Source organism: Entelurus aequoreus, linkage group LG12, assembly GCF_033978785.1.
Source record: "Entelurus aequoreus isolate RoL-2023_Sb linkage group LG12, RoL_Eaeq_v1.1, whole genome shotgun sequence".
In the NCBI taxonomy this organism is placed as follows: Eukaryota; Metazoa; Chordata; class Actinopteri; order Syngnathiformes; family Syngnathidae; genus Entelurus; species Entelurus aequoreus.
The window spans coordinates 33,942,701-33,970,057 of record NC_084742.1 but is presented as its reverse complement, the minus strand read 5'-3'; the positions used below and the strand labels follow the sequence as shown (position 1 = coordinate 33,970,057).

Below are 27,357 nucleotides of genomic sequence, written 5' to 3'. Positions count from 1 at the left end.
TTCATTCATTCATTCTTCAGCCATTTATTCAGTCACCCATTCATTCATTCTGTCAATTGTTCATTCATTTTTCAGCTATTTCTTCAGTCACCCATACATTCATAACAATAATAGATTTGATTTGTATCCATCCATCCATTTTCTACCGCTTGTCCCTTTCAAGGTCGCGGGGGGTGCTGGAGCCTATCTCAGCTGCACATGGGTGGAAGGCGGGGTACACCCTGGACAAGTCGCCACCTCATCGCAGGGCCAACACAGAAAGACAGACAACATTCACACTCACATTCACACACTAGGGCCTATTTTAGTGGTGGTGTAAACAATTTTAGTGCTGGTGTAAACAATGGGGAAATGTGAGGAGCCTTTCAACCTGTGACGTCACGCTACTTCCGGTACAGGCAAGGCTTTTCTTATCAGCGACCAAAAGTTGCGAACTTTATCGTCGATGTTCTCTACTAAATCCTTTCAGCAAAAATATGGCAATATCGCGAAACGATCAAGTATGACACATAGAATGGATCTGCTATGCCCGTTTAAATAAAAAAAATTCATTTCAGTAGGCCCTTAAGTCAGTCACTCAGCCATTCATTTGGTTAGTCACTGAATCATTAATTAATTTAGTCATTCTTTTAGTCACTCATTCTGTTAGTCGCTTATTAATGTATTAGTGCATTCATGCAGTCACTCATTCATTCAGTCACTTATCCATTCTGTAATGGCTGTACCTCGTCTCTGTAGGCTGTGTCTTCCTTGTTAGGAGAGAAATGTTCTGAAGGTGTTGCTTCTCCCCATCCTGGCAGACTGTGGTGAGAAAATCTTTGATCGAAGTCGGCCATCTTGGTTGTGAGGATTTTTGAGATGATGACTTAAAGTCGAACTGAACTCTATGAAGATCATCCTTACTGAGGTCCCAGGATTGTCCAGGTGGTGCATAGTGGTGTGGACATTGTGGAGGTGATATCCTCTGTGGACCTGTTGGCCTTGTAGGTCCAAGCTGCTTGTGTATCAAACATGGTATTACACATTTGACATACAAGCACATACCATCACATACATACTTGCTTGCTTTTGTTTTGATATCAGACCGATATCTAATATCAATATCGCCCCCCCAAAAAAGACCAAAAAAACCCTGTTAAATCCTACCCAGGCCTCCCAAGGCTGAAGCCCAAAAATGTTTCATTTACAATGTGTAGTTACTACCTGAAGTAACCAAAGTACTACGAGTATTCCCATCATCCTCATCATACACTGCAGGCCAAAATGGCCCAAATTTGATTTTTTTCCATATCTGATTTTTTTCAGCTGACTTTTTACACTGAAAGTAAATTGTGGTCTTTATCAGACTTCAGTGTAAATGCGCACAGCCCCCAATGTGGCCCACATGCGGCTTCCACGTCACTTACCTGTTTTTTTTACGTTATTCATTCATAATGTTCATTAGAACACATTTTAATGTAGACCATCTGTGAAATTGAAAGTTCGATCGCTCACTAGCGGAAGTAGAGACGCTAGCTTGTATTAAGTTGCATGAATAGTTCAATATCAACTGTTGTTGATGTCCTTATTTACCTGTCAAACTACTGCTATGGTAACATAAAAGTACAAAGTATTGTTAGAAAACAAAAAATGTCCTCAGCACACTTAAAAAGTGATCAAATGTTCAAACTCATGGTTTTTCTTGGTAGACAAATGATGTCTGGTGTTTTGTCTTCAGTCCTGGATGGAGTTAACAGCCTTTTTAGTCCTGGCGTTAATAAAATCTGCTTTCCCGAAGCCACACTGTTGAAAAAAACACATCAACTGTGTTCATCTTCTGCTTTGGCGGCCTCCAGTGGTCATGGATGGAATAAAGCATTGCTCACCTTCCTGTAGGTCCCATGGAGCTCAGTATGCTTCCACATGGTGTGCAGCAGGAGACAAGCAGCCAAACCTGCTCTGCTTGGTCCATAACTACAAAAAAAAAGATGATTTGTGAATAAAATACATGAAGTGAAAAGGGAAACAGGAACTAACCCGTTGTCCTTCTTGCTGATGTTGCAGATCTTGCGGAGGGCGCCCTGGTTCAACATGTCTCTGACGTTGTTCACGTTGTTCTGGCTCAGGTTGTTGAGGACGTGACACAAGGACGCCGTCACGTCTGAGGGAAGGTCTCTGCCTGTGTCGTTATTGGGCAGCAGCTCCACCACATCTGGCAACACCTGCTTAACTTGAGCGGGACACGAAGAACAAGAATGAGGCGGACACGAAGCGGTAGATTGTAGTCACAGCGAGAGACTTTTACCAATGTCGGCGTGCAGCTCGGAGAAGCGAGACAAGTTTTTGATGAGCGACACGGCCGTCCTCCTGACGTCCCGCTCGCCCTCCTGCAGCACTTTTCTCACATGCTGGAGGCCGCTTTCCTTGTGGACGATGGAGTAGGCGATCGCCTCAGTCACCTGCACACAAAAAGGCTTGAAAAAAGCAGTACAAGGTTTGTCCACCAGAAGGCGACATAACTCCACTAAAACTTTTCTTCTTCTATTCGAAAGTGCATGAAATACCGCGCCGTTCCCGGCCGTGAGGTTCTGAAGGGCTCCGATGGCCGCCTCCTGCGTGTAGTGACGCATGCTACGGACGACGAGCGACAAGTACATGCGGATGGTGATGGAGCTCCACAGCCACTCCATCCCATGCGGGTTGGCCTTCTCCTCCAGGAGCATGTGCTGACGTGTGGCCTGCTGGGCAAAGATGGGGAATTGGTTGCCTTCATGTCCACATTTGTTGAATAGCATCCGCGTGAGATTACCTCTGTGGTTTTGGTGCTGCGTTGAGCAAAGCAGCCCACTTTCTTGGCTTTGGGCTCCAACTGTTGCTGTGGTTGCAGGAGGTTCTTGGCGAACTTGTCAGGAAGCTCCGCCTCCATCTGGTAGGACAAGTTGTGCAGGATGCAGACGCAGTTCTCTGCGGACTGTGGAGACTACATGAAGAAATGATTTTCAAAATAAAAGTGGACTTCATTTCACCTTGTCATCCATCTTGTAGTCAGATATGCTTCCTCGGGTGTAGTAGACCAGCGAGTCAATGAGGTTCTCACACTCCCTCATAGTTTTTCTTCCTTCTGGACCACAGGAGCTAAGATTTCTGGAAAAAAAAAACGGCAGATAGAAATCTAATTGATATATTGTTTTATTTTTACCATATTATTATTATAAAAACATATTTCAAAATACACAAAATATGTATTTTAATTTACAGTCCCTCGCTACAGAGGGTTCAAATCTTTGTAGCGAGGGAAACGATCTTCAAATCTTGCGGTGTCACTACAGTGCAGATTTAAAAAACTTTTTTTAAAGTATGTCTTACATTTTTTGGGCCTAAACTTAAATGTTAAATGAAATGTTGTAGCTGTAATATATGCATTACAGTGCATTATGTCTTATTTTATATTATTATGCTTTGGTGATGAATGAAGATATTCACCAAGCGAGACGGTTTCCGGGTTAAAGTTCACAAAGCTAACAACAACAGCGGTTAATCTTGGCGCCATCTTCACCGCGACAATCACTCCTGCCTCATCAAGAACACATCTCCACATTGGTGAGCCTTTGCCGTGAGTGACATCGAAGAACAACAGCGGAAGTAGCATTAAATTGGACTAACAACATGCTAACTAAGACTGATGTAAATTATTATAAACAATTATTGTCCAATCAAAGTGGAGATCAACTCTTTGGATGCATTTCATCTTCGACATCAATGACACAACTTTGATGTGATCAATGTGGAATCACGACGCTGACACCCAATGCTAATAACACAGAATGCTAACAACGCAAAGCTTACAACATGGCTAATGATCGTAGCTGCGGCTGCCAAAGTTGAGCAACTTTAAGCAGAACAATTTACGCCCGTGTTTTCAGCACATGAAGCCCAGTTCTAACTTGGAGGAATTACCCAGGATGTGATAAAGTGACAACCACAGAAATGACGCTTGAAGGATCCTCCAGCTACAATATTGGATTAAACAAGTATAAAAGGTGACTAAATGGCTGTTAGTTCATGTTTCAAAGGCTCTTATTATGTTAAAAACATATTTACAAGGTCAAACATTTTTATGCTCTACTATGAAAATATTACATTTATTAATAATCATCCCACTTTGCGGGATTCGCTTGTCGCGGTCATCTCTGGTCCCAATTAGTCGCGATAAACCAGGGACATCTGTATTATAAAATGTTTTCCTTGCATTCTGATTTTTTCTAACTTGTCCTGTGAAGTGAATGGAAGCATATTGTAATGTATCCCTCTAGTGGTGAATTTGGTGAACTACAAACTCTAAAACCAGTGAAGTCAGCACGTTGTGTAAATAGTAAATAAAAACAGAATACAATGATTTGCAAATAATTTTCAACTTATATTCAATTGAATAGACTGCAAAGACAAGATACTAAATGTTCGAACTGGAAAACGTTATTTTTTGCAAATATTAGGAATTTGATGTCTGCAACATGTTTAAAAAAAAGCTGGCACAAGTGGCAAAAAAGACTGAGAAAGTTGAGGAATGCTCTTCAAACACTTATTTGGAACAACCCACAGGTGAACAGGTTAACAGGTGGGTGCCATGATTGGGTATAAAAGCAGCTTCCATGAAATGCTCAGTCATTCACAAACAAGGATGGGGCGAGGGTCACCACTTTGTGAACAAATGTGTGAGCAAATTGTCCAACAGTTTAAGAACAACATTTCTCAATGAGCTATTGCAAGAAATTTAGGGATTTCACCATCTACGGTCCATAATATCATCAGAAGGTTCAAAGAATCTGGAGAAATCCCTGCACGTAAGCAATGATATTACGGAACTTTGATCCCTCAGGCGGTACTGCATCAAAAACCGATATCAGTGTGTAAAGGATATCACCATATGGGCTCAGGAACACTTCAGAAAACCACTGTCAGTAACTACAGTTCGTCGCTACATCTGTAAGCGCAAGTTAAAACTCTACTATGCAAAGTGAAAGCCATTTATTAGGGCTGTGAATCTTTGGGTGTCCCACGATTCGATTCAATATCGATTCTTGGGGTCACGATTCGATTCAAAATCAATTTTTTTCCCATTCAACACGATTCTCGATTCAAAAACAATTTTTTCCCGATTCAAAACGATTGTCTATTCATTCAATACATAGGATATCAGCAGGATCTACCCCAGTCTGCTGTCATGCAAGCAGAGTAGTAGATTTTTGTAAAAAGCTTTTATAATTGTAAAGGACAATGTTTTATCAACTGATTGCAATAATGTAAATTTGTTTTAACTATTAAATGAACCAAAAATATGACTTATTTTATCTTTGTGAAAATATTGGACACAGTGTGTTGTCAAGCTTATGAGATGCGATGCAAGTGTAAGCCACTGTGACACTATTGTTCATTTTTTTTATTTGTTATAAATGTCTAATGATAATGTCAATGAGGGATTTTTAATCACTGCTATGTTGAAATTGTAACTAATATTGATACTGTTGTTGATAATATGTATTTTTGTTTCACTACTTTTGTTTTTTTCTGTGTCGTGTTTGTGTCTCCTCTCAATTGCTCTGTTTATTGCAGTTCTGAGTGTTGCTGGGTCGGGTTTGGTTTTGGAATTGGATTGCATTGTTATGGTATTGCTGTGTATTGTTTTGTTGGATTGATTAATTAAAAAATAAATAAAAATATTTTTTATTTTTTATTTTTTTAATAATTTTAAAAACAAACAAAAAAATTGATTTTTAAAAAATGAGAATCGATTCTAAATCGCACAACGTGAGAATCGCGATTCGAATTCGAATCGATTTTTTCCCACACCCCTACCATTTATCAACAACACCCAGAAACGGCGCCAGCTTCGCTGGGCCCAAGCTCATCTAAGATGGACTGATGCAAAGTGGAAAAGTGTTCTGTGGTCTAATGATTCCACATTTCAAATTGTTTTTGGAAACTGTGGATGTGGTGTCCTCCGGACCAAAGAGGAAAAGAACCATCTGCACTGTTATAGGCGCAAAGTTGAAAAGCCAGCATCTGTGATGGTATGGGGGTGTATTAGTGCCCAAGACATGGGTAACATACACATCTGTGAAGGCACCATTAATGCTGAAAGGTACATACAGGTTTTGGAGCAACATATGTTGCCATCCAAGCAACGTTATCATGGACGCCCCTGCTTATTTCAGCAAGACAATGCCAAGTGTGTTACATCAACGTGGCTTCATAGTAAAAGAGTCCGGGTACTAGACTGGCCTGCCTGTAGTCCAGACCTGTCTCCCATTGAAAATGTCTGGCGCATTATGAAGCCTAAAATACCACAACGGAGACCCCCGGACTGTTGAACAACTTAAGCTGTACATCAAGCAAGAATGGGAAAGAATTCCACCTGAAAAGCTTTAAATTGGTCTCCTCAGTTCCCAAACATTTACTGAGTGTTGTTAAAAGGAAAGGCCATGTAACACAGTGGTAAAAATGCCCCCGTGCCAACTTTTTTGCATTGTGTTGCTGCCATTAAATTCTAAGTTAACGATTATTTGCAAAAAAAAAAGAGTTTCTCAGTTGGGACATTAAATATCTTGTCTTTGCAGTCTACTCAATTGAATATAAGTTGAAAAGGATTTGCAAATCATTGTATTCTGTTTTTATTTACGAATTACACAACGTGCCAACTTCACTGGTTTTGGACAATATGGTCAACATCATTGTCAATTGACTATTTTTGGTGAAATACAAAAATCCTAAAATGCTCCAAATGACATATTAGTAAGAATCAGGTACCTGAGGCAGGCGGTGGCATTGTGAAAGACTTCCTCGTCCGCCAGGAGCTCGTCTTTGGGGTTCTCCCCTTCAGAAATGCCTGACGTCGGCACGAGGACGGACTGCGTGAGGACCGACAAGGACTCCCTGGTGAGGCTTTCCTTCAGGAGGTCGTGAGAGGACAGGTTCCAAAGGAGGCCTGAAGGTCAAAGGTCATCATTTAAGTCAAGAATATTATTGAATTTCAACGGCGATCAAAACTAACCAGCCAGCTGTCGTCTTGTTTCCGTGTCCCGGCTGCTCTTCAGCACACGCAAAACAGCGGCCACGCCAGCATTGTCCTTCACCTCCATCTTGTTCTCGTTGCTCTGGTAGACAACGTTACGCAGAGCCCCGGCGGCGGCGCCTTGCACCTCCTCCTCGTCGCTATGGAGGAGGCGCAGCAACTTTTTGATGCCGCGCAGGAAAAAGACCTGAAAGATGGCGCGTCATGTTTACAACATCGAGAGGAGGCGGACGTCCAAAACGCACCATCCTCCTGGCGTCGGGGCTCTTCAAGCATTGAGACTGGATGTGGGCAGCGGCCTCTATCAGCGTGTCCTCGTCCTGCCGAGTTAGCAGGTTGACGGCTCGCTCTAGCGTCATCTCTGGAGGCTTCCTGTGTGTCAAAACAAGTTGAATGGCAACAAAGACTCCAATTAGTGAATTATAATTATAAAATCATAACTGCACTAGAATACTACAAGGTGCAGGAGAATACCAGAAGGTACAGTAGAATATTAGAAGGTACAGTAGAATACTAGAAGGTGCTGTAGAATACCAGAAGGTACAGTCGCCCCCAACTTCAGGATCATCTACACACAAACAATCTTTTGGAACTCTTTTAGTGCTGCTTTGGGGCCCAAACACCAAAAGAGCCCTCATGCAGACCCCCGAGGAAGTTTTCTCGCAGGGGCTCCGGCCTTCTCCCCATCCTCCAATTGCCCACAGTGTCATAATGTCAAATCTTCATCCTCTCCGCTCATTCATGGTGTTCCTCAAGGTTCAGTACTCGATCCCCCACTCTTTAGTATTTATACATCCCCCCATGGCAATATCTTTCGTCACTTGGATGTCCACTTCCATTGCCTCTAAGCCCTCCTCAACATCGATGGCCCACTGCTGCCATCGCCAACAAGATGTCTACTAATAAGCTCAAACTATGGAAACGAAAGTGAAGTCCGCCTCAACGGCTCAAGTCAACCTTCTCTAAATTCCACACCTTCAATATTGAAACCGACAGCTGTTAAGTCTCCACTTCTTCTCAAGTCAATATCAACTCAATGTCATCCTGGACAGAACTCTTTCATTCAAACTCATATCAACAATTTATCACACACAGACTTTTTTCACCTTCACAATATCTCCCGACTCCGCCCCTTTCTCTGAGTCCCAGCACTCAAATGAAGCTCTCATCAATGCTCGGCCGCTTCCTGTTTGGATTATTGTAATACTTTCTGGTATTCCATGGAAATTCATCCTTCAACTACAGCGCATTCAAAACTCCTCGGCAAGTATGACTCATCATCGTAATCATTATACTGTGTTCTCTGGAATATTCCGATATTTTTTTCCCAACGCTTTGAATCCTGCGGCTTATGAAACGGTGCGTCTTATTTATTGATTTTCTGCACTAACAGCCATAATGTTTTGTATTAAGTTAAAAAGTTAAAGTACCAACGATAGTCACACACACACTAGGTGTGGTGAAATTATCCTCCCCATGTTCATCCCCTGGGAGGTGAGGGCAGCAGTGAGCAGCAGCGGTGGCCGCGCTCGGGGAATAATTTTGGTGATTTAACCCCCAATTCCAACTCTTGATGCTGTGTGCCAAGCAGGGAGGCAATTGGTATGACTCGGCCGGGGTTTGAACTCATGACCTTCCAGTCTCAGGGCGGAAACTCTAACCACAAGGCCACTGAGCAGGTATTCAACAAATAGTTTACATTTTACACCGACAGAGACACGAAAGGTGTCTTATTGTTTGTACTAAGACGCCATCTTTTGGACGAGTTCATTCACTGCAGGTTGACAATTTACTTCCTGTTTCGTGCCGGAAGTATAACCATCCATAGCATAAGCGCCGATCCTGCAATGCTGAGTACCCACTAGCGGAAATGTAGATTGGCGCCTATGGTCCATAGCATTTCTGCTCAAAAGGATTCTTCATTCATCACTCCAAGCAACGTTTATACATTTTACAATATAACTAAAACAATTCATACTTACTAAACCAGACCTGGGCATTCTGCGGCCCGCGGGCTACATCCGGCCCTTTGTGCGTCCCTGTCCGGCCCGCGTTAGGCCAATCATAAATTACAGAATACATTTTAAAAAGTATCTATGTCAAGTGTGCAATACAACGGTGCTGCTTTTGTTTTGAAAACCGTTATTTATATTACTTCTGTGTGGACGTATGCGCGTGCGTGATTGTGAGTGAATGTGAATAGCTGCAATCACAAATTACAAAATAAAGTTGAAAAAACATCTATGTCGTGCGCGCAATACAACTGTGCTGCTTTTATTTTGAAAAGTGTTATTTATGGGCGTATGTCCGGGTGTAACGTGTGAGTGAAGGTGCACAGCGACAAGTGATGCACGGTTTACACCCGAGACGCTAAAAAGAGAGAAGTTGATGACGAATGTCGTGTTTTCAACAAGACATGGACTGCCAAGCAACGTTCCCTCTAAGGTGCGCGCCTGCGCAATTGCGCACTGCTCAAGCGTCCTCTGCGCACAACAAATATATGCCGCGCACCAAATCAATCCCATCTGAATTCTAAACAAAATAAACACATTTATTCTGTGTAATTTTGCAATGCAACTTTGAGTGACAGTGACAACAAGCGGCCCTAACGGTGTTCGTCAACACCGTTCAATTGAACACCGTTCAATTATTGTAACGTCTATCGAGATGCTTCGAAGCCAGGAATTATATTGATCACTTTATTGAGCAAAACTGTTTATATTCGACCATAACCACACCAAAAACATGAGTAAAACACTTCTATCTCGAAAAACTAGTCATTTTCTGCCGTACAAACCAGGCCAAAACCAACTTGTCATCTGTCACCAACACGCATAGCACTAAACCACTGGTGCGTTTATGGCCACACAAAAAGTCGGACAACTCAAACACCACACAAAGTTACACTATGACTCCTCAGTCATACGTGTGCTTATTATACTGTCATTTATTATTAATGTTAATTTATTTATATTAGTCATGGAATGCTGTTACTAGAGAAAGTTACAGGAATGCACACTTCATCCTATGCTTACATTTCATTGTGCAACATGAGGATGTTTAAGGGGAACTAAATGTGATCTTTGAAAGGGGTACAAATGATTTCCAAAGCAGTGCTTTTGGTATAAAGTTAAGTTAGTTTAAATGAAAGTATTATTATTATTATTATTATTAATATTATTATTATTATTTATCTTACGTTATACATCAAAAATAATATTGAGCAAAATTTAATTGAAATATTGTCGATGTGGCCCTCCAGCAGTGCTCGGGTTGCTCATGCGGCTCCCGGTAAAAATTAATTGCCCACCCCTGTACTAAACCATCCAATGTGTGATGTCTGTAGGAGAGTTTTCATGCATATTTGTGCGTGCTATTGTAATAAAATCAAGCTGTCTGTGTGAGTATTATTAACTTACTATGGCATTCTTTTTGTATTGTTTCACCAAAATGTATCAAAACGTCACCGTGGAGTTATTGAGTCTGTTTTGCTCTCGGAGAGCTATCTTCCACAGTTAGTGGGTCCATGACGATGACTGTTTTGTTTCATGTGACAGGCACCGTTTGGAAACAATTAAGCTGTGTACTGTAAATAATTATTTATCAAATCTTTCTTACCTATATATAAAAAAATCTAAAACTTGGTGGGTGCGGCTTAAACACCGGTGCGCTCTATAGCCAGGAAAATTCGGTAATCATCGTAGTTCTCATTACCCACACCAAATCCTCAGACCACAACACACAGATTCCCTTTCAGCTCCACTGGCTCGCAGTCCAGTAACAAATTCAATCCAAACTCCTCCTTTCAACTGTTAAAACTCTCCATAACTTGCCCCCACCACACTCACATGACTTGATCTCTCCCATTAACCGTAAATGTTAAGGATTATGTGATATCTTACATGTTGTCGCTTTGAATCTGGTGTAGGGGGACGTCGGCCCCCGCCGTCCACCCGGCATGCATCTGCATGGCCACAGGTGGGTTAGAGTTCAGTCTGTTACGCTTCTCCCGCCTCATCATTGCTTCATCGCCCCCCTCATGGAAGACGGAATCCTCCAACCCACGGAACCACGCCTCCGACTGGACACGAGGGCTCTGGTTAGAGGGCGTGGAGGCGTGACGCGGCGCCCATCTAGAGACCTCAGAGAGGGCGCAGCGTTGATGTGAGCCCAGCGGGCGGCCGAGCAGGGAGCAGTTCCTGTGCGAGGCGCTGCGACCTGGCATAGTGCACATCGTGGCAAAGTGGCCACCATTGAAAACAAAATGGCGCTTGGGCGTTCCGGGTGTCGCCGGGGGGGACACCTCCACCCTTCTGGAAGGCTGCCGCACATGCTCAGTGCACACGAGAGAGCAGCTGTTTACCTGCACAATAAAAACACACCTGTCTGAATGAAGGAGGATATAATTACATTTACAAAGAATATAATTTAAAGCATTTAAATTTGATTGATTGATTGATTGAGACTTTTATTAGTAGATTGCACAGTACAGTACATATTCCGTACAACTGACCACTAAATGGTAACACCCGAATAAGTTTTTCAACTTGTTTAAGTCGGGGTTCACGTTAATCAATTCATGGTATCAGCATAATACAGTCATCACACAAGTTAATCATCAGAGTATATACATTGAATTATTTACATTATTTACAATATGTGGAGGGGGTTGGGGCGGGGGGGTTAGGTTTGTTTGATATCAGCACTTCAGTCATCAACAATAATATCATCTGAGAAATGGACATTGAAACAGTGTAGGTCTGACTTGGTAGGATATGTACAGCGAGCAGTGAACATAGTCAGCTCAGAAAGCATAAGAACAAGTATATACATTTGATTATTTACATTTGATTAATTACAATCCGGGGAGGTGGGATGTGGAGGGGGGAGGGTGTTAGTCTAGGGTTGTAGTTGCCTGGAGGTGTTCTTTTAGTGCGGTTTTGAAGGAGGATAGAGATGCACTTACTTTTACACCTGTTGGGAGTGCATTCCATATTGATGTGGCATAGAAAGAGAATAAGTTAAGACCTTTGTTAGATCGGAATCTGGGTTTAACGTGGTTAGTGGAGCTCCCCCTGGCGTTGTGGTTATGGCGGTCATTTACGTTATGGAAGTAGTTTGACATGTACTTCGGTATCAGGGAGGTGTAGCGGATTTTATAGACTAGGCTCAGTGCAAGTTGTTTTACTCCGTCCTCCACCCTGAGCCAGCCCACTTTGGAGAAGTGGGTAGGAGTGAGGTGTGATCTGGGGTGGAGGTCTAGAAGTAACCTGACTAGCTTGTTCTGGGATGTTTGGAGTCTAGATTTGAGGGTTTTGGAGGTGCTAGGGTACCAGGAGGTGCATGCGTAATCGAAAAAGTGTTGAATGAGAGTTCCCGCTAGAATCTTCATGGTGCTTTTGTTGACCAGAGAGGAGATTCTGTAGAGAAATCTTGTTCGTTGGTTGACCTCTTTGATTACCTTGGTTGCCATTTTATCACAGGAAAGATTAGCCTCTAGAATGGAACCTAGGTAGGTGACCTCATCTTTCCTGGTGATAACAATGTCACCCACTTTAATAGTGAAGTCACTGACTTTCTTAAGGTTGATTTGGGACCCAAATAGGATGGATTCCGTTTTACTTAAGTGTATGGATAGCTTGTTGTCAGCGAGCCAGGTGCAAATTCTACAGAGTTCGGCACTGTATATATGTCGTTTACGTATATTAGGAACAGTAAAGGCCCTAATATACTGCCTTGGGGGACTCCACAGCTTACTGAGAGGGGTGGGACACAGTGCCGTTCACCTCTACCACCTGTTTCCTCCCCTCCAAGTAAGATTGCATCGAGCTCCATGAGGTTTTATCAAATCCGATTGCTCTGAGCTTATCCAACAGTATAGCGTGGTTAACGGTGTCAAAGGCCTTCTGAAGGTCCAGCATGACCATGCCGCAGTACTTGCCCGCGTCCACCTCATGTTTGATGTGGTCGGTCAGATAGAGAAGGCATGTGTCAGTGGAGTGGTTAGTTCTGAAGCCGGATTGGAATTTGTACATGAGTTTTTTAGTGGCAAGGTATGTATCGACCTGTTCATAAACTATTTTTTCCATTACTTTCGAAATGGAACTGAGAATAGAAACAGGTCGGTAGTTACCAGGTTCTAATTTTCTTCCTTTTTTAAAAAAGGGGAGATACTCTCGCTATCTTGATGTCTTTTGGTACTTGGCCTTGTTTAATTGAGAGTTTTATTATGTGTGTGATGATCGGGGTAATGGTCGTGGCAGAGTCCCTGAGGAATCTGGAGGGGATATTGTCAAGGCCGGTGACCTTGTTTGGGTGGAGCGCCCAAAAATGTTTTGAGCACCTTGTCAGCTGAGACCATTTCTAATTTGAAATCGTTGTTGAATATTCCTAACTTTCTGTAGTAGGCTTTAATGTGTTCTACACCAAAGTGACCAGAGTGGTGGGACAGCTTGTTAACTAGAGTTGTGGCTATGCTGGTGAAAAAGGTGTTAAGTCTGCTTGCTACCTCCAGTTTGTCTGTAATGAGGGAGTCGCCCTCCTTGATGTTGATGTTGGTGAGTCTGGTTTTAAGTTTCTGGCTGCAACCAGGAAGCTGGTTGTTGAGGATTTTCCAGAGCTCACGTGGCTTATTTGTGTTTTCCTCTATTTTGTCATTAATGTAATTTTTTTTTAAGGATTTAGTCAGGTTGTTTGCCTTATTTCTTAATTTATTGCATTTCTTTTTGAGTGTTGTAAGGAGTGATTTGAGGTTTTTATTGGGTTGTTTGTCTACTTCGGTTTTGCACTTTTTGTATTCTGAGTATTTTTCTTTCTCTGTCTTTTATGGCAACTAATAGGTCTGGATTCATCCATGGTTTAGAGCGGGCTTTGATCCTGACTGTTCTCACGGGAGCCATATCATTTAGTATCGCTAGGAACGCTGTTTAAAGCGATCCCAAGCATCATCGACCAGGTTGCTCGTGAGCACAGGGGACCAGTCCCACTCACCTAGTTTTAGGTTGAAATTATCACTGGAGTATGTTTTAAGGGATCTGGATTGAGCTGTTATGTGGCCGTTGGCTTTGGGTTTAGCTATTCTGCGGGTGCAGAAGGTTAGATAGTGGTCGCTAAGACCACAGATCATAACCCCACTATTTTTTATGTTAGGCCGGTCTGATGTGAGAATGAGATCTATGGTTTATTGGGTGGAATCACACACCTTTATGGGTAGTTTTATTAGCTGAGTGAGACCGTGCAGATTACAAAGCTTGCTGTAAGATTTGAAGACAGGCACATCTCTGCGTTGAATATCTGTGTTCAGCTCTCCAGTTATAAATTTCTCCACATCGTCTACCTCAGCTAAGCACTCCTCGAGAGCCCCATAGAAATCACTCTGATTAGGGGTCTGTATACAGTCCCTATCAGTACAGACTTAGCGTTTTTAAATTTGATTTCCGCCCACACAGATTCAAGGGCATTGTGGTTAAGATCAGTGCGAGTTATGTATTTTATATCCTGGTGAATATACATACAAACACCCCCCCCCCCCACCCCCCTTCCTCTATGTTTATTCCTGTCCTTTCTGATAACCGAGAAATTTTCTATCTCTATCTCTGAGTCAGAAACACTTTGATCTAATTTAGTTTCAGAGAAACACAGGATTTTTACCTTGTTGTGGAACATTTCTCTGATTTGGTCAAGTTAAATAAATACAAAAAAATCAAATGTCATTCAATTACATACATAAGGTCCTATCAAGAAAGTGCAAACCATAAAAATAAAAAATTAAATTAAATTGATATGAACTATAAATTAAAATTTAAATCAAAATTAAATTTAAAAGTATCAACATTAATACCAATTTAAATAATATAGTACAGAATCTTTGAATATTTGCCGATTTTTTTTTTCTGCTGTAAAGTGACAATACTTTGTTTTTGTAGCATTGTAAAAAAAAAAAAAAGTGGTTTGATGGCACTATCTGCAGGGGGGGAAATGCTGCTAGTATGAATCCAGAAGAGGGCGCTGTCTCACAAAGTGCAATGTTGTGTATTGTTCTGTAATTGTTTCAAAAAATGTATGTGTAGAAACTTAGAGTACAATGAAATTAATGAATAATAGAAATATGTGAATACATCAAATCAGTAGATATAAAGACACTGACTGTGGAGTTAGGCCAGAATCCATCGATGGTGTCAAGGGTCCTGACCGAGTGAACGCTGCCTGAAAGCAGAAGAGGAGGTGCCGAGTTTCACAGTCTTTTTGTAGACACCTGAACGCACTCCCTGAGGCATGTGCAGGCTTAACCAACTAACTTGATAGCTAGCTAGCCAACTAAATAGCTACTAACTTGTTAGTTAACTAACTAACAAATTAGCTAGCTAGCCAACTAACTACTACAGCATAGCTTAGCTATAGTAAGTTAGTTAGTCAGCAAACTAACACACATTTTTAAAGACAACAACACATTGACTACACTAACTGCACAATATTGTTGTGCTGAGGTAAATACGACACAATAAATGTACTTTTTTCTAACAAAAACAATAAAATAGTTTTCAGAAAGATCAGTTCAGTTGTAACATAAATGTTGATTTTTAGGACAGATAAAAGAAACCTGGCACAAACTTGTTGGACCAGCAAAATATTATGTCAAATACTATGTCTAATATATTAAATACTATATCTACTATGTCAAGTAGTATGTCTAATATGTTAATACTATGTGAAATACCATGCCTACTATGTTAATACTATGTCTACTCTGTTTACTCTGTCTAATCCTGTATGAAATACTATGTCAAATACTATATTCGATATTATGTATGTTATGTCAAATACCGTCTATCTCAATACTATATTAATTACTATGTGAATACTATGTCTTCTATATTTGATACTATATTAAATACTATGTTGACTGTAACTATAGTATTTCAAATACTCTGTTTACCATGTCAAATAATAGTACAATAGTCTTGTTTTACTAAAGGTTTGCGTGTACTAAAACAGGTGCAAACTTGATAGACACGCAAAGATCTGATCTACTCAACATGTGCAAAGTGGATTGCGTCTGTTAGTGAGCAGAATAAGGCGTGCAATCCATTTTGCGTATTGGTCTTAATTAATATGCCAAAAAATATGCTGATCATGAAAACGGCCACAATACTGGGAGGAGAAAATGCAAATATAATTATTTAGCACGTGTAATGTGATTTATCAACCCTCATCGCCGTTTTGTGAGCACTCTTTGGCGTTTTATTTAGCATGTGTCAGAAGGACGTGCAAACTGACAGTTCCACGCACGGCTACAGGATCAGTGCACGTGTTGCACAGACAGACGATGGACAGACAAGAATCCTCCGTCATACGTGTGTGGACGGTCAGAAATAAAAAAAATATTAGACATATCATCTATTCAGCAATTTCCTTTTATAATTTTATAGCTGCTGAATAACTTATGGAGCTGATTACAATTAATCCAATTAATAGTTGTTTTATGTAGTTCGTTTTTTTAAAATTAGGAAATATATTACTATATCTCCTAAATGAAAATATGTCTTTCATCGTGCATTTTCTTGCATTTTATCATTGCAGACGAATACGCTGGTGATGCGATCCACAGCCTCGCGCACAGAACTAAGTGTCAGTGTGCATATGTTTCTGTTGTGTAGATTGCGATTATAGAAGTGTGCTGCTGGTTCAACACATTGCACACAGGTAGGAGCATGATAACATTAATGTGCAAAAAAATGATCAAATGTCGTGTTAAAAGCCACGTATGCATGCAAAAAACACGCCCACTAATAGTACACATTATTACATTTTTTGCACACGCTGTCAAGCTATGTCTTATGCTATAATAGATATTAAGTCTAGTATGTCATTATTTTCTAATACTATATCAAATACTATGTCTACTATGTCAAATACCATGTCAATATTTTTTCTACTACGTCAAAGAATATGTCTTTGATGTTAAATACTATGATGACCAATACACATACATCTATCAATATATATATATATATATATATATATATATATATATATATATATATATATATATATATATATATATATATATATATATATATATATATATATTAACCAAAGAAATCAAAGCACGAAAGAATTACGTCCGCCACAAATAAAAAAAATAAAAAAATATTTTTTTTTATTTTTTTGTCTTGTCCAGCTTCTCAGGCAAATCATATAGTTGATGCCCATATAGGCTGTTCAGATTTACTTTACAAAATAGAAGTGTAGGATACTTCTCTGGTTGCCTTATTTGTATTTGACCACTACTGTTTTCTGTTTATTTGTTACTGACTGTGGCAGGACACCTCTGCCTCTGTTTCACTTTATGTTTCTGGTAAATAATATGGTTGTAGTAGTAGGCTAAAGTTAAATTATTCAGTATGCACTAATTAAAGGGGCAGAGCTTTAAGAGACATTTTAGCTTTTATATTTTATAAGATATATTTTTTGTAAGAACCACAATTAATAAATATATTTCAGTGAATAACTTATTGTTCAAATCTGTATATAAATATGTACATAAAGTGTTGTAAATATATTGTAAAATGGATGGACGGATGGATGGATGGATGGACGTTTAAAACAAAACTGTTATTATTAATTAGTAAGTATACATTTTTTGAGCCTTTTTAGAGAAAATCATATCATTGTAGTAAATTATGCAAATTACTCGATGATGTCATGTGACCACGCCCATAGCCACGCCCCCACCGCCACAGGTAATACACACACACACACATATATATACACATATGTATATATAAATATATACACATACATACACACACACACACACTATATATATATATATATATATATATATATATTGTAGATAATGCATATGTTTAAGAGCTATTTCTTTATTCATAATCATGTTTGAATCAGCTCATTTCTTTCCTTCGTTTTACTCTGTATACTAGTTTCTCTTTGTCTTCAGATTGCCTGGTTAGATAGGGTCGTAAACCATCAGGAATGTGAACACAACCCCCAAGTCTCTCTTCTTATCAGTGTTGGGGGGAGGGGAAAGGCGGGCTTTCTTTGTGGAAAAAGAGTTGCTTTTGGCCTGTGGAAGGCCAGATCAACTTGGGCTGCGCATTTGTATGTGTTGTTCGAGGCTGGTCTCATTATTGCCAAAGCTTTGACAATAAAATTACAAAATACCTATTCTGTGCTTGGTGGTACGTTTGAGTTCAGTTGATATGTCATTAAGGAACTTGGGACTGACCAGCGTTTTACATCCCACTTGGAGGAACATCTGGTCAAACGCAACAATTTGGGGGCTTCGTCCGAGATGACACGCTGACAATTGGACCTTCTCTTGCAATCTTCTGGACAGACTCACATGGCCAAAACATAATTCAAGGTAAGCAGAACCTTTCTTTTTAGATAAAATCTGCATTAGGAGTCTGCCCAGAAGTCTGTAAGTTAAACATTGCTTTGTACCCCAGACACAGAATGGTGATTTTGATAGATTGATTGCATTTTTGCCGAGCCTGCCATTGCATTAAAATTGTAAATAAGTGGTCAACTCACGTCATTGTGTCTCGATTACCGTGACGGGCAGTTTCATTGACGAGTGAACTAATAGTTGGGTGTGGCTCACCCTGGGTAGTTGGTCGCCGCCTAAAAGAGTAACGGGTTGGATGCCCATCATATGGTACAGTAAATACTCCCCGGTTGTGAGATCCCTGTTGACATTTTTATGTGCACACAAATTAAGGATGGGTCGGAGGCCATTTGTAAAATACAATAAATACTCCCTGGTTGCGAGTTCCCTACGGCATTAACGTGTGCGTTAAAATTAAGAAACGTACGGGAGGAGGCCCTTCTGTACCATATGATAAATTCCACGGCTGGAGGCCATTTGTAATAAATACAATAAAGATTCCCCGGTTGTGAGGTCCCGGCGACACTTTAGTGTGCGCTAAAATTAAGGAAAAATAGACACAATGGCCAAGGAGTGTGACAGAAAAGAATGTGATGACGGCTGGGGAAAATGTGATGAATCATTACTGTTTAATAATCAATTGAATGCACTGTTGTCGACAATGGAATTAGCAGGTAAAGTTTAAAAAGAAAAAAAAAGAAAAGAGAACGTTCCTTGAAAGGGTTAAGAGGGAGTTTACAATACTCGAAAAGTTGTGAACTCAAACGTCAGGTAAAATAAAAAATAAAATAAAAAAGTAACTGGAAGTTTTATGGTAAAGTGAAACGCAGAGAGAGTGCTTACGTGTGTGTGTGTGTGTGTGTGCGTAGGGCTGTAGGCACTTGCTTGTGTGTGCGTGAGTGCTTACACGTGCTTGTGTGTGTGCGCTGGTGAAAATGGTCAAGAGAAAAAAAGAGCAGGGTTGGTGCTCGAGAATTTAAGAGATTAGCGTATGATAAAAGTAAACGGGGATTACGTGGAAAAACAAAATGCAGCAAAAGAACCGATGATTAATGAGACAAATAGGACAGACTAGACTGATGGGTGTTTTGCCTGCCGCGCATGCGCAAGACAATTCAAACGACCCGCCCAGACTTTGACTAGGCCACCGCCCCCTACTCCAGTGAGAAGGAGAGAGAGAGAAAAAGTGACAAATGAAGGTATTCGTAAATGGTATGCTGTTGATTGTGGTTAGCTGCAAGTTTGTTTATTTGTTTGTTTGTTTAGTTGTTTGAGTGAAATGGGAAGAAATCAATAGGAGACTTTAGAAGCATTTTGTATCGTTGTGTTTCCACACAAGATGGCAAAAATACAGAACAACAAGTAGGATTAATGGCTGAATCTTCGACCTCACCGATAACACCATACGTTACAAACATAGCTACTGCTATGCGCAGTCTCTTTCCTCAAGATGAGGATGATAAGGCTAATGACAGAGCAGCAAGGAAGCAACTCCTTAATTTACAGATAGCTGAAAATAAAAGGTTAAAAGAACCAAAAGGTCAAAGATCAGCTAGGATATATTCAGCAGTGGGTGACCTTGCTTTTGAGTTCCAACAGGTGGAGGAAAGAATCCTCAACAGACGTGCGACCAGACGGTTGGACTCGGGTGGTGGACAACACGATGCTTCAAAGCCAGTCCGGGGTGGAAACTGTTTCGGCTGTGACCAGCCTGGTCACTGGAGTCGTGAACATTTTCGAACGGGAAAGGTTCCGTAGTGCCAACAAACGAACACAAAAGTGTGGCAAAGGACGCCCACCGCAGGAGCCCCAGCAGGAGATACAGACTGGCCCCCTGCTGGACATGAGTGTCAACGACAATGTTATCAGTTCGTGATTGACACTGGCGCCACCCATTCGATTCTGAATGCAGAGGTACCAAAGAAACTGTGTGCTTCCTCTTTAAAGGTCGAAGGCTTCGCTGGGGTCACAAGGTTACCTGTCACCAAACCACTTCCGGTTCAGATTGCTGGACCTCCTTTACAGACTGTACCCTGACATTGAAATCGCACAGAAGGAACATTCCTGGTGTTACCTGACGGCTTAACCACCAAGCTGCGACACCACTACCAAGGCTCCTACCACAGCCTGAAACAACAGGAATGGCTGACATCCAACTGCTCTAACAGTGAAAACCCTGACTGGCTGAGATGCTTCCGTGTGTTCTGCCACCCGACTCGCCATATGTTATGATCACCAGTTAGACACTCATACCAGGAGACCTTTGACTCCTTTGTATATTTATATATGTTGGAACTCATGGTGTGGTTGCTCATGTTGACCTATCTTTGCAACAGCTAGCATGATATAAGATGGACACAATTGATGTCCCACATTGTTCCCTTGCTCTCTGTCTCGCCTACAAAACCAGAGAACTTAGGTGCAATGATAAGACACGGCGTAGCTGCCAAACATTACACCGACACCCAAATACCACATTTTCAATTGTTTAGGTTTAGCACATAGTTGTGTTAAACACATAACTATGGGCTGCACTTTAGACACCTGTAGGCTACGAGGAGCTAGCAGCTACACAACAGCTGAGCTAAAACGACACATTACACATTTAAGCATATCAAATAATTATAGTTGCTCATTACATACACAAAGTTGCCATGGCAGAAGTCTGATAGAAAGTATTCAGTAACAAACGTGTCCGCATCATTCAACTTTCTACAACATGAGCTTGACTTAATGAATTATTGGGGCTACCAGGTGTGGTAAAATTTCAAAATACTATTGCTAAAGCATTCGCCACAAGGGTAGTATTTTTCTAGTATTGGTGACAATACAAATATAAGCATATTTGTTACTTTCACCATATTGAATACGTTACATAAAAGCTAGGGTTTAGTTGAGTTTGAGTTATTTGTGATATTGCTAAGGAGTCCCCTACCCTAACAACACCCCCCAGTGGACCATAGAGGCTAAAGAGACAATCATTGACCTCAAACATGACCTGTCCTCCGCTACTTGACTATTAGCTGACCTTTTTCTTAGATGTTTCTGAAAGTGATAGTATGACTAACACAGTCTTTTTTTCAGAAACAGAAGGGGGTGAGTGAGGGTGGATACAGACTCCTTGGAACAAAATCGACAATCATCCGACTCTGACACATTCCATAGTTTTAACGTTTTTACCGTGGGTAAGAAGTTATAACTAATTTTAATTTGAAAATAACGATTTTACACATCGATAGTAGTTTAGTAGATCAAATTTAGAATATGGAGGAGGTCAGGGTGAATCATGTATAGTCTTTGATTTCACTGATATGATCAATACGGTACAAGGGAAAAGGTACGTACTGACTTGTGTTGACGATCACAGTGGTTGGCCGGAAGCAACAACAGCCTCAAAAGAGGATGCAACATCAGTAATTAAATGACTTGTGAATGACCTAGTACCCCGACATGGTTTCCCCAAAAAGATTAGGTCAGACAACGGCAACCATTTAAAAAAAACAAAAAAAACAACCTCACTTAGCTTTGGTCGAAAAGGCTTTCGGACTAGAACACAGGTTTGGGGTACCATCCTGAGTCCCAAGGTAAGGTTGAAAGGATGGACCAGAACATTAAAAACTAATTGGCTAAAATCTGTGCACAGACCAAATTTAATTGGATTGACATGTTGCAATTAGCGTTAATGATCATTCGAAGGTCCGTGAATAAAACTGTTTTACCGCCCTTTGAGTTTTTTCACCCTATGAGCTGCATACAGGTCAGCCCAGGACCAGCAGCCGCCATGGAAGGAGGACTCAGCGTAAAACCAAAATGGTATTTTACACAAAAAATGCAGAATTTGTGTGCCAGTTCTTCTGTACAGATACGAGGATGACAGCCCGCCACTCCAGATTCCCTTCCGGCCGCTGAGAGGGTCAAGATCTAGGTCATCAAACGCAAGTGGACGGAGCCCAGGTGGTCCCTTCAAGGTCGTGGAACGGACGTCTCACGCCCTTCGACTAGCTGGAAAAGGGGACACCTGGTACCACCTCTCCCTCTACACTCCTGCTGAAGAACCTGACAGATTACCAGCGGATGTCATTGCTGACATCGCCACTACATCTGCCCCACTCGACCCCCAGCAGCGCCTTTTGAGCCTGAGGCAGCTGAAGAAGAACGGGAGCAGAAAACGACTCATTTTTAGTGTCATAGAAGAGCGAGGCTTTAATTACACACACATAATCCTACAGCCCAGAAGACGACGCTGAGAGAGAGATTTTCTACCTATATTACTCTTTTTAACTTCTATATTGTATATCCTTATTTGAGACCAGCCTTTATACTCGAAGTTATCCAATTTCTCTTGCTTGTTTTCAGCATAACTATCTGTGTCGTTATATTAAGTGAAAAGTTTGATGTTTATCCCCGTTTCGTTACCTGAATTACTCTGATTTTGATAGACGAAAAGCAGGATGTCACACCCGGTAGTGTTCCCTGACGGACTGGTGCTTGGGCGTGTTTTACTGTCTTTGTGTCTCAGTTCTTCCTTCCTGACGACAGTGACTGACAAGTGTCTAAGAACAAACAGCGGACTTTAAATAGACTGGGTCAAAGGGGATAGCAAGACTTATTTTTTGACCTATGCAGTGTGATTAATTACGGGGGACACAATAGCTATTACCGTGGTAATAACCTCTATATTTGTTACGACGCAACCTGAACCATTGGTGTCGGATGCAGACAACATAGTATGGTAAGTGGTGCCCATCGTCCCTTTTATGTTGTTTTGGGGGTTGACCTGACTGATACAGACTCTAATTATTAAAATTAATGTCCTTGAGAGGGCGTTAACTACCTCTACACCCTCTGTAGCACCTAAAGTACCACCCCACCTTGGTGGTGTTTCAAAGGCTCTCACATCTGTGCGTGCTAATGACATCACCACCGAAGGCCTGGTAACTTTGACCTTAGGAGCGGGTACAGGTAAACCTGTGGCTCAGGTGGATGCCAAAACCTGGGTGACTGTGTTGCTTGTTCCGCTGGACGTCCTTTTCCCCACACTTACCCCGCTCTTTTTAAGTTGACTGACATAAATGGCTCAAACTGTCTTATTTCCTTGTTCTCTGAACCCACGCCACCAGGGTGCGATTTGTTGGCTAGTGTGTACCCTCCTGTTGACAATTCCACCCGACTTCTTCCATTTGTGGCCCAAAAGCTGAATTACACGTGTTTTCAATTCAAAGGACCCTCTTCGTCCCCCAACAAATTGGGTGACATTAACCCTTCCTGGTGCACCACACTGATAGATGGCTCAAGGATAGGCCCTTGGGCACGAGCTGACTTATTCTGGTATTGTGGGGAGCACAGATTGTACATTAGAATCCCAAAGTTATCCGTAGGGCTTTGTGCTATGGTTAGACTGGTGACCCCACTCACCCTAGTGGGTACCAAATTAACTCCCCTTGTAACTCCTGTCTCAGCGGCCTCTCTAACTTCTCGCCGACGCCGCCATGTTTTATCTCGAAGGAGTGTAAAGGGCTCCTTTGATCTGATGAGAAACCCTGATGGTGTTTACTTTGATGCAATTGGACAACCAAGAGGGGTCCCCTCACAACACAAATTGTGGTGTGAATCCTGTGCAGGTTTCGAGAACCTTCCTATCATTGGTGCTATTTTCCCTGTGACTGCTACTAAAAATGTAGAACGCATTAACTATGTTTTTTATAATCTGTTGAGACTGACCAACCTGACTCGTGACGCCGTTGAGGGACTTACTGAACAACTTGCCCCGACCTCCCTCATGGCCATCCAGAACCGCATAGCCCTTGACCGCATCCTAGCCAAGGAAGAAGGTGTGTGTGTGCAATGTTTGGTGACCAATGCTGTACCTTCATTCCTAACAATGCTGCCCCCGTTGGCTCGGTCCAGAGCGCCTTAGAAGGCCTCAGAGCCTAAGAACTTACTGAAGTTTCCGGTGTCTCTGACCCCTTTAAAGATTGGCTTCATAACACCTTTGGCAGGTGGTCTGACCTAATTAAGTCGGCCCTGGTCTCCATTGGAGTTTTCTTGGCCATTATAGCCTCTTGCGGTTGCTTTATCGCCCCTTGTGCTAAGTCTCTATGCACCCGCATCATTGTTAGAGCTGTAGAAGGTCAACCCCACCCTGTTTCTGGGCTCGTTATGTCTTTGAAGGGGGTCAAGCAAAATGGAGACTTTCGAGAATTGTTGATTTCCTTCCCTGACCATGACGACATTGACGTGGACTCCCTCCATCTGTCATCCATGTAAATATGCTGTTGTTTTATTGCTAGCTTGCTCAAAGAAAAAAAAAACTACAGCACCTACTTTAATGTGGGGCGTGCTTTAGAGGTGTTGCTCTCGTAGGAGAGATCTTTTGGATAAGATCTGAAGGGGGATTGTAGATAATGCATATGTTTAAGAGCTATTTCTTTATTCATAATCATGTTTGAATCAGCTCATTTCTTTCCTTCGTTTTACTCTGTATACTAGTTTCTCTTTGTCTTCAGATTGCCTGGTTAGATAGGGTCGTAAACCATCAGGAATGTGAACACAACCCCCAAGTCTCTCTTCTTATCAGTGTTGGGGGGAGGGGAAAGGCGGGCTTTCTTTGTGGAAAAAGAGTTGCTTTTGGCCTGTGGAAGGCCAGATCAACTTGGGCTGCGCATTTGTATGTGTTGTTCGAGGCTGGTCTCATTATTGCCAAAGCTTTGACAATAAAATTACAAAATACCTATTCTGTGCTTGGTGGTACGTTTGAGTTCAGTTGATATGTCATTAAGGAACTTGGGACTGACCAGCGTTTTACATCCCACTTGGAGGAACATCTGGTCAAACGCAACAATATATATATATATATATATATATATATATATATATATATATATATATATATATGCCAAATGCTGTCAAATATATACGATGTCAAATATTCTGTCAAGAACTATGTCAAATACTATGTCAAATATTCTGTCAAATACTATGTCAAATACTATGTCAAATGTACTATGTCAAATATTCTGTCAAGAACTATGTCAAACATTCTGTCAAAAACTATGTCAAATATTCTGTCAAATACTATGTCAAATACTATGTCAAATGTACTATGTCAAACATTCTGTCAAATACTATGTGAAATACTATGTCAAATATTCTGTCAAAAACTATGTCAAATGTACTATGTCAAATATTCTGTCAAATACTTTGTCAAATGTTCTATGTCAAATATTCTGTCAAAAACTATGTCAAATGTGCTATGTCAAATATTCTGTCAAATACTATGTAAAATGTACTATGTCAAATATTCTGTCAAGAACTATGTCAAATATTCTGTCAAATACTATGTCAAATATTCTGTCAAATACTATGTCAAATGTACTATGTCAAACATTCTGTCAAATACTATATGAAATACTATGTCAAATATTCTGTCAAATATTCTGTGAGGAACTATGTCAAATATTCTGTCAAAAACTATGTCAAATGTACTATGTCAAATATTCTGTCAAATACTATGTCAAATATAGTATGTCTACTATGTCGAATACTATATCGAATACTATGTCAAATATTTGTCAAATACTATGTCAAAAATAATTAGTCAGATACTATTCAGAAAGGATTATTAAATACAAACCGGCCTTGTTTACGAAGCCAATGAATGAAAAGTATTTGAATACCGGTCACGTGATGAACGCGTTAGTAGTACTGTAGTAGGAGTTGTACTGTCTAATGAACAGAAAGGTGTTTAATATGACGATATATTCAAGTTATTTAATAATTCAAGTTAGTTAATAATAGCATAACTGTTGTTGTTTATTTACCAAAAGATTGATTTTTTCTTGCCTTCCGTGCAAGAAGAGTGAGTTGGACCTGCTGCTGGACCCTCATACTCCGATCACTGCTGGGAAGTTTGGCCGAAGATTGAAGCCTGGGCTCGCCCGGAAGAGCCAGGCTGGTGTCGGTGTCCAGCCGGTGGTAGTCGAGCACCGGTATCACCGATTTAAAAAACAAGTCATCCATGCTCCGTCAACCTTTTTACACCGACGCCATTTCTGGATGAAGTTTAGTCCTGTTTTGCTTCCCGAACATTCATGACGAAATGATGGGCGGGGCCAAACACACCTGTGGTGTCAGGTGACTCCGCTGTGGGTTACTTTGTTATTTAAACAATCTCAACATTTGGCTTCTCAAATTACTTACTACTTTTGTTTCTATTTGTTGTAATTAAAAGGACCTCTCGTAATGGCTGACGGGAGATAACGTAATTATACATATATATACACATTATATATATATATATATATATATATATATATATATATATATATATATATATATATATATATATATATATATATATATATATATATATACACATTATATACATATATATATGTATATATATATACATATATACATATATATATATACATATATACTGTACATATACATACACTACCGTTCAAAAGTTTGGGATCACTCAAACAATTTTGTGGAATAGCCTTCATTTTTAAGAACAAGAATAGACTGTCGAGTTTTAGATGAAAGTTCTCTTTTTCTGGCCATTTTGAGCGTTTAATTGACCCCACAAATGTGATGTTCCAGAAACTCAATCTGCTCAAATTAAGGTCAGTTTTGTAGCTTCTGTAACGAGCTAAACTGTTTTCAGATGTGTGAACATGATTGCACAAGGGTTTTCTAATCATCAATTAGCCTTCTGAGCCAATGAGCAAACACATTGTACCATTAGAACACTGGAGTGATAGTTGCTGGAAATGGGCCTCTATACACCCATGTAGATATTGCACCAAAAACCAGACATTTGCAGCTGGAATAGTCATTTACCACATTAGCAATGTATAGAGTGTATTTCTTTAAAGTTAAGACTAGTTTAAAGTTA

General features: G+C 40.7%; 2 protein-coding genes across 3 annotated transcripts in view; one reads left to right on the top strand and one right to left on the bottom strand.

The window, feature by feature from the left end:
- pkp2 (plakophilin 2) lies at positions 1 to 26,579 on the bottom strand. Of its 2 annotated transcripts, none has more exons than XM_062065717.1 (13): positions 26,279 to 26,579; positions 15,195 to 15,253; positions 10,951 to 11,411; positions 7,294 to 7,420; positions 7,028 to 7,235; positions 6,784 to 6,961; positions 3,006 to 3,123; positions 2,789 to 2,950; positions 2,544 to 2,720; positions 2,285 to 2,438; positions 2,017 to 2,209; positions 1,866 to 1,953; positions 1 to 1,782 (listed from the first exon to the last, which is right to left on the bottom strand). In XM_062065717.1, the coding sequence occupies exons 1-13, from the start codon at positions 26,475 to 26,477 to the stop codon at positions 1,714 to 1,716; spliced, it is 2,193 nt and encodes a 730-aa protein (XP_061921701.1). In that variant the 5' UTR covers positions 26,478 to 26,579; the 3' UTR covers positions 1 to 1,713. The 2 variants fall into 2 exon arrangements, with proteins under 2 accessions (XP_061921701.1, XP_061921702.1); XM_062065718.1 differs by having other exon boundaries at positions 2,544 to 2,717.
- Positions 1 to 27,357, top strand: part of LOC133662056 (uncharacterized) — a 268,044-nt gene that overhangs the window by 27,171 nt on the left and 213,516 nt on the right. The window lies entirely within an intron of this gene.

Coding starts and splice junctions, on each gene's coding strand:
- pkp2 (XM_062065717.1), bottom strand. CDS start 26,477: ATGGATGACTTGTTTTTTAAATCGGTGATACCGGTGCTCGACTACCAC. Junction 7,421..10,950: donor CAGATTCAAAGCGACAACAT/GTAAGATATCAC, acceptor TTTGACACACAG/GAAGCCTCCAGAGATGACGC. Junction 2,210..2,284: donor CGAGCTGCACGCCGACATTG/GTAAAAGTCTCT, acceptor GTCCCGCTCAAG/TTAAGCAGGTGTTGCCAGAT.